Source organism: Crocodylus porosus, unplaced genomic scaffold, assembly GCF_001723895.1.
Source record: "Crocodylus porosus isolate Cpor-Errol unplaced genomic scaffold, CroPor_comp1, whole genome shotgun sequence".
Lineage (NCBI taxonomy): Eukaryota > Metazoa > Chordata > Crocodylia > Crocodylidae > Crocodylus > Crocodylus porosus.
Genome location: NW_017728914.1, coordinates 25,382,331 through 25,389,833, shown reverse-complemented (window position 1 = coordinate 25,389,833; position 7,503 = coordinate 25,382,331). Strand labels below are relative to the sequence as shown.

Sequence of the window (7,503 nt, the reverse complement as noted above, 5' to 3'; positions counted from 1 at the left end):
GGAGGAGGGGGTCACAATAGACAAACTCAATATAAGCCAACAGCATGCCCTGGTTGCCAAGAAGGCTCAAGGCATATTGGGCTACATTGGTAGCAGTCTAGCCAGCACAACAAGGGAAGTGATTCTTCCCCTCTATTCTGCACTGGCAAGGCCACATCTGGAGTACTGTGTCCAGTTTTGGGCCCCCCACTACAGAAAGGACACGGACAAATTGGAAAGAGTTCAGCGGATGGCAACAAAAATGGTGAGGGGGCTGAGGGATATGACTTCTGAGAAAAGACTAAGGGAACTGGGTTTATTTAGTCTAGAGAAGACAAGATTAAGTAGAAATTTAATAGCAGCCTTTAACTACCTAAAGGGTAGTTCAAAAGAGGATGGAGCTGGACTATTCTCAGTGGTGGCAGATGACAGAACAAGGAGGAATAGTCTCAAGTTACAGTAAAGGAAGTTTAGGTTAAGATTATCAGGACAAACTTTCTCACTAGGGGGTAGTAAAACACTGGAACAGGTTACCTGTAAAGGTTGTGGACTCTCTACCCTTGGAGGTTTTTAAGACCCAGATACACAAAGCCTTGGCTGGGATGATCTAGTTGGGGTTGGTCCTGCTTTGAGCAGTGGGTTGGACTTGATGACCTCCTGAGGTCCCTTCCAACCCTAATTTTCTATGATTCTGTGATTCTAAGTTTTGGTGCCTTTTATTTGTTTCACCTCCACCAAGGGAAAGAAAAAAAATCCTCTCTAAATTAACATGGTATTTTTACCTCAGAAGCAAATATGACAGCTGGCAGTTGGCTTGGGTCTCTACAGAACAGTTCTCACACTGTCAAAATCATTCAAACTTCCTTAGTTTAGATGCTAAATACACACACTCAAATTGCCATTAAATCTATCATGTTTCAAAATGTTAAGTATAAGAGTTAGAAAACAGCTTTCAGTATTTGAAAGCACCCTTAAATCTATCTGAATTAATGCCATTCACTAAGCAGACATAAAAGTATCAAGCATTTCAAACATTAGATTAGCTGTGAACACATTTTTAGTACATATTTCAAAAGGGGCAAAAGTTGCAGGTGTCTTCAAATACCTCGTTGTAATTTCTCTGCGTCTCTTCTTTCTCCATACAACCAAAAAACTTTTACACCTTACTCATCATTTTGAGTGTAACCAGTTACACATGGTACCCAAAAGAAACTGTCAGTTTCTAGGATTACTTTGTGACGAACTACGTCCCAGTTTTTACTTAGAGAAGGTAGGGTTTGTTTGTTTTTTAAATAAGTAGTTTAAGCAACTATCCACAGGGTATCATTAGCTACTAATAGAACAAACCGACTATAAAGCATCTATTCGTGCTGGTTTAGAAGCGTTACAAGGGAAAGAGTTGCAACAAATCAACACCGAAATACTAAGAAGTTTCTAGTGGCTACAGACTTCTGCTTCTGCCACAATTACGCTACAAGAGCAGAATTAGAAGGATCTGGCCTCTCAAGCTACATACAAACACAAATATTCAACTTTTGGTGTCAAGTGTCAAACCAGCACATATCTGTATTCACTAGAGGACAAGGTAATATAATCAAATGTCAACATAGTAATATGCCATCTTTCAAGGCCACTCATCTTCTGATCCAGAGAGAATTCCACACACTATGCAACTATAGGACCAAGACTTAAGAGCAATATACTAATTGCTGAGAAGGACTGATCAAACATAGTAAGACAGCCATACACATTTCTAAACACAGCCCTAACAGTAAAAAGCTCTCACAAAAGTGCAGAAGACCTAGCAAAACTCTTACCAAGCACTAGATCAACAACCACAAACTAAATGAAAACTGGGAAGACACAAAGCACAATACAAAAAGCACTCATGAACAGCATGTGAAAGGATGAGTTGAAGGAAAGAAACTATGTCCCAAGCCAAAAATAAAAAGGAAATTAAGATAACTATTACAGAGACAGTTAAGAATTATAATTTTCCAGTTAAAAGAAGGAAGTGGGAGAAATCCAAATGTAAACATAACAATGAGATGCAAACACACTAAATGCTATCACACTATCCAGACCCTATGACACCAAAAATATATAAAAGTGACCTGCCAGGAATGGACTCCTAAACACTACAGTGAAATCCTATGTGCATTTTGATACATTTCCTCTATTTACATAGCCGAAGTTTGGCTTTTCTACTTCTTTTCCCTTTAGCAAAGGCCAAAACCATTTTGAAATGCAGGTTTCCTTCACCAACTGCTGGGGTTGGGTTTCTGAAAGTTCCCATGGCTGACAAGACAAAAGGGTTATGGGAAAATGGCAGGCAGCAGGCTGATGCACAGCCATGGAAAACTGCAGTTACTCAGAACTGTATACCATGGTAGCCAAAATGGTATATAGCACATTACACATGGATAGTCAAAACTGTGGTTGGCAAGGGAAACCTGTATGCTACTGTGAGCAAGGTACTGCAACATAACCAACATGATTTTCAGTGGACGTTTAAACTTCGTGCTTCTCTAAGGAGTGCAAGGTGCCTTTTTCGACTTGGTGGGAACCCCATCAGTCCAATAAAAGTCTCAGCCTCAGAAACCCTTGTCAATATGAAAACAGGAGCGTGTCTGACGTCCCCAGCACAGGCTTGGCAAACCATGGGCACGTCAGGTGCGTCCTGTCAGGAAGGGCGGGAGCACCAAACCCTCATCAAGGCCTCCCTCTTGGACCTTAATTATCCCCTTGACCTTAGCAACAAGCTGCACAATCCTAACCTGACTGACACTTCCTCGGATTTCAGCCCTGAGCAACCTGGTCGTCAGCCACCACCATCCAGGGCTGATGCTTATGTCCAAACAAACAAGCAGGATACCTTAAAAGGGGCGGGGGAAGAATAAAGTGATGGGGGGACGCCTCAGAGCCAGACCGGGCGTCACCTGAACCCACTCCTTCCCCAGGTCTGACGTGTCAGCACCAGGACCGCCTTCACCACCCCCGCCCCGAGGCACAGAGGGTCGGGGTGAAACCCTCGGCCCGGGGGATCCCGCCACCCCTCAGGCCCCATCCCTGCCCGGCGCACTCACGCCTGCCGCCGAGCGATGAGTCGGTGCATGGGAGTCGCCATCTTACCCCCTGGGCGGGAAGTGATGGACCCGGCGCGCGGCATGCCGGGCAATTCCGCCCTCCTCCTCCGTCCCCATTGGGGGACGGCCGGGCGGCTGCCACCGAGCGCGAGCCGCCAGCGGGCTAGAAGGGCCGTGCGCCGGGCCCGTCCCCGCCTCCTCTCTACTCCTCCCCGCCGCCATGTTGGCCTGGGGGCGGAGCTGACACAAGCCCCCACCCGAGGCGGGGACAGCCAGCGCCGGCATGACGTCACGGTGACGTCATACTTAGTTTCAGGGGGAACTGCCCCCAGAGGCCGAGGTTGCTGCTGTGGCTGTATTACAGCAGGGGTTTGAGGCCAAGTGCTTGCTGGATCTGTACCGGGGATGAATTTGGGTTGGTAGCTGTGTTGGTCTGAGACAAAAGGCAATGCAAACATCTAGACTTCTTGGTACAGCAATGATGCCTCGTAGTAGACCAACTAGGGAATCGCAAAAGTAGCATTCTGTATATCACTGGTCTGGTACCAATTATCATTGGTAGCATTGCTGAACCAAGAGGTCTAGATGTTTGCACTTCGTATCTGCACCCATCTGTATCATGCCAGCAGTCACACTACAGTGTCTTTTTGACTCAAGGTCAAAACTTGTAAGAATTTGTCATGGAATAAGAGGAGCGGGGAGGACTTTAGCTGCTCTGAAAAGCAAAAATGGGATCTGAGATCCAAACAGGACTTGAGTCCCTTTCCCCCAAAGCTGTGTGAGGTAGCGGAGGTCTGGTGCAGGCTGCATGCACCTAAGGAAGACACCAAACCTGCATCTTCGTGGTCAGACCTGTGAAGTCTCCACTGCTCCCCTGCAGCTGTGCGCAGTGGCAGGGCTTCGCTCAGCTTTAGGGCCAAAACTGTACAATATTGGAGGTGGTCAAAAATATTCTAAAAGAGATTTGTTCTGTTTCAGCAGATTATTATGGCACGATCCATAGGGCTGGTGCTAACAAGGGGCCTGTTTAATCTCAAATCCTTTTCTTTTTTGTTATTTAAAAAGTATATCTTTAGTTAACTTTTTTAAAGGATGCTGTGAACTCTCTTTGGACTCAAGTGTCAACGTTTGTATGCATGAGGAGAAAAAATGTGTTTTAACAAGTCAAAAAAATGTCAGTCAAGAAAAAATAGTTTTTACTCTCATAAGCATCTCCACACAGTACTTATAACACCTACTTTGATCATGGAGAACAAGGAAATTAACTCTGAACAGAAAGGAAAATGACTTGCAATCTCAGATGACTTTGAAACTGAATCACAATTATAGGATCTACAGGGTGTTACCAAATGGATTTGCGTGAGCCATTCAGCACACCAATGGTGACGCAGCAAGAGTTTCCATACATTGTCAAAAAAAAATCCCCAACAAAAGAACACAGCCCTGCAAACTATTACTTATGCAACCAAGCACTTTCAGACTCATTCCTTTTGCTGTAAGATTTGTTATTGGTGGATCAAGGACACTTTAAGGAGTTTGCAGAACATGGAGCTGACCATTGAACATTTTGAACTGAGAGCTTGCTTGCCTTTTTATATATTGATGGAGATAACATTTTTTGTATTAAATTAGGTTTGTTTATACCCATAGGGTTTTTAATCCTAGCAGGCTTTATAGCTATCAGTGATTGGTGTACAAGTACACTCAGACTCACATATTATATTTCAGACAAAAAAAAAACTCGTCCTGCATTTACAAGGTTTTCTTAGGTTGGTTGTATTTTAAGTTATATGTAAACAAATGGAAAGTTTTATGCAAGTACCTGAGCCAATCTCTTGCCTTCTGTTTGTGTGTGAAGAGAATCCACTAAGATCTCTTAACACATACAAGCCTTTTCTATAATGAAACTCAACTGATAGAATCACACAAGATAAATGAGATGGAGAGAAAGATATGGTTTGAGTTACTTCTGATGTCACATGCCACCCACCACTTAGGAATGACTTGAGGTATTGACAAAAGCTTGACTGTGTACTAAACTCCAGAGCCCCAGAAATTGATACAGGAAGCCAAAACAAAGGGTTCTCAGGGGTTTTTTTTGGTGATGCTGGGGGTCAGGGTCACAGGCCAATGGGCTAAAGAGATGGCGAAAAGCACAGGTGGATACACATTAAGGTAAATATTCAGGATATACATAACAGGTAACAAACAGTGACTTAGCCATGAAACCATTCAGGGGCAGATAGCAAGGCAACAGATAGGGAACATTCACAACATTGTATATAAGCTGAAGAAATTTTAGACCAGGGGTCAGCAACATTTTTGGGAAGTATGCCAAAAAGACCCCAACTTCAACTTGTATAGATGTTGGCATACCAGAGACAGGCAGCAAGGGAGGTGCGAGGGGCCTGATCCTAGTTGTGGCCTCACAGCCCCATCCCTTGCCCTGCTGTCCATCTGGAGGCATGCATGGACCCACCGCTAGCAACAAGCCACGCCGGGGCTCCACAGACCTCTGTGCAGCAACTTGCAGCCTCCCAGCTGCTTGCCACAGCCAGTCCGGGTTCTGAGCAGGCTCCTGCCACACACCATGGAGCCTGAGCTGCTTGCAGCAGGCAACCACAAAGTTGCAAGCTGTTGCACTGAGGTCTGCAGAACCCCAGTCCAGCTTATTGCTGGTGGTGGATGGATATGCATCTCCAGGCTGACAGCGGGGCAGCTGCAAGGGGCCTGATCCTTGTTGTGGCAGTGCAGCTCCGGCCCCTTCCCTGCTGTCTGCCCCCGAGGTGCACATGCCAAGCAAAATGCCTTCATGTGTCATGCTCTGGCACACGTGCCAGGGATTGCCAACCCCTGCTTTAGACCCTCAACTCCAGAGGGAGCTGCAAACCAGTCTTTGCTCCCACAGAACACTACTGTCTACCCAAGCTCTACTCCTGAGCCTGGCTGTGGTGGCTTGCAGATTCAGCTCTGCTACTGCTTTTAGTCTCTGCCATGAGTCTCTCCAGCTGCTGCCTTGCCAAGCTGTTTCACTGCAGTCCTAGCTCTCCTCTGCTTCCTTTCTTCCCCAACAGCCTTATGGTAACTGTAGTTCATGCTACAACATTACAGTCCATTACAAATGTAAGTATACCAATTTGATACAGACTGCACCCTGGTTTCTTCACATAAGTAGTTAATAAGAATTATAAGCAAGCATGTACCTGAGCTCTCAAGGAGATGTAACCACGTGGAAAGTCTGAAGTGGTATGTCAGATCCAAAGATATATTAGATAGTCCCCATCTTTCAGAAAGGACTCATTTCACTCCTTCACAATTCGGGTATTTACTTGGATCTTTTCCAATTATTACAGTTCTTAATTGGTATCAGGCCCAATTTTATACATCTCAGTAACAGAAAAGAATACATCACTTCAACAGAAAAGATAAACTCAGACTTAAATATGAAGCGGTGATCATGGTTCACTAATATATATAATCTTTGCAAAGAGTGAAGCTATTAAGTACCAATATGGCATATGTCCTTGTATAAACCAAGTTCTGTAATGGTTTGTAAATAAATACAATGCTGTTTTGCCTGGGAATCACAAGGAACATTCTTTGCTCCACTTCATGTGGCCCAGGGAGTGGATTATTCTTCAACTATTCAGGCAGCAGCTGGCACTCCTGGCTCTCACACTGCCTCCATATAGCCTCTGGCACAGGATAGGAGACACGGAGAGATGGAGAGCAGGAGTTCACCCCTTTCCAATTGTGCTCAGCTGGCAAGCAGTCTTTTGGGAACCAATGCTAGCTGACACAGGTTAAAGTTGCCCTTCCCTTAACTTTCATGAAACAGAGAATCTGGCTCCCTACATTTGCCTTGAAATTGTCTTTTTGGAAAACATTGCTGTCTTGTGAGATAAAAGGTTCAGGTGACATTAGAAATTGAATTTAAAACATCTAAAAAGATTGTTTTTATAATGCTATATAAGACAACTTTAACACCAGTATCCTAGGAGTAATTCACATCCAGACTTTTAATTAAAAAAGATCATCTATATAACATGATCGATGTCACTTATTCTATGTGTTTATATACTAATTGTATCTACTGAAATATGTGTTCATATAATTCTTAGAAATGTGTTAATTATGTACATATATGTACATGTTAATTATGTATTTATATGGGGGGTTGAAAATAGCCTTACAAATGCTTTGGTGGTATTCACCCAAGAAATACTAGAGTTTCTGCTCCAAGACAAAATACAACAGGTGGGCATATCCCAGCAGGGGAATGGGGAAAGGGGATGGCCACCAGTACACGCAAGCCTCTCCACTCTGTCAAGGTGGTAGTCTGTGGAGGGCAATTTTAGTACATGTTGCACCCTTGGGAGAAGACTGCACATGACATGTTTTATGTGAGGTGCCATTGCACAACGACAACCACATCAAT

At 44.2% G+C, this 7,503-nt stretch overlaps 1 protein-coding gene across 2 annotated transcripts in view; it reads right to left on the bottom strand.

The window, feature by feature from the left end:
* Nucleotides 1–3,191, bottom strand: part of ZCCHC10 (zinc finger CCHC-type containing 10) — a 19,659-nt gene extending 16,468 nt beyond the window's left edge. Inside the window, exon 1 of one of the 2 annotated variants that reach the window (XM_019535021.1) lies at nt 3,066–3,191. In XM_019535021.1, coding sequence (XP_019390566.1) covers nt 3,066–3,148 — 83 coding nt within the window. In that variant the 5' untranslated portion in view covers nt 3,149–3,191. The remainder of the gene's footprint in view (nt 1–3,065) is intronic. The other variant, XM_019535022.1, reaches the window with a different exon arrangement.
* Nucleotides 3,192–7,503: the final 4,312 nt, after the last annotated feature.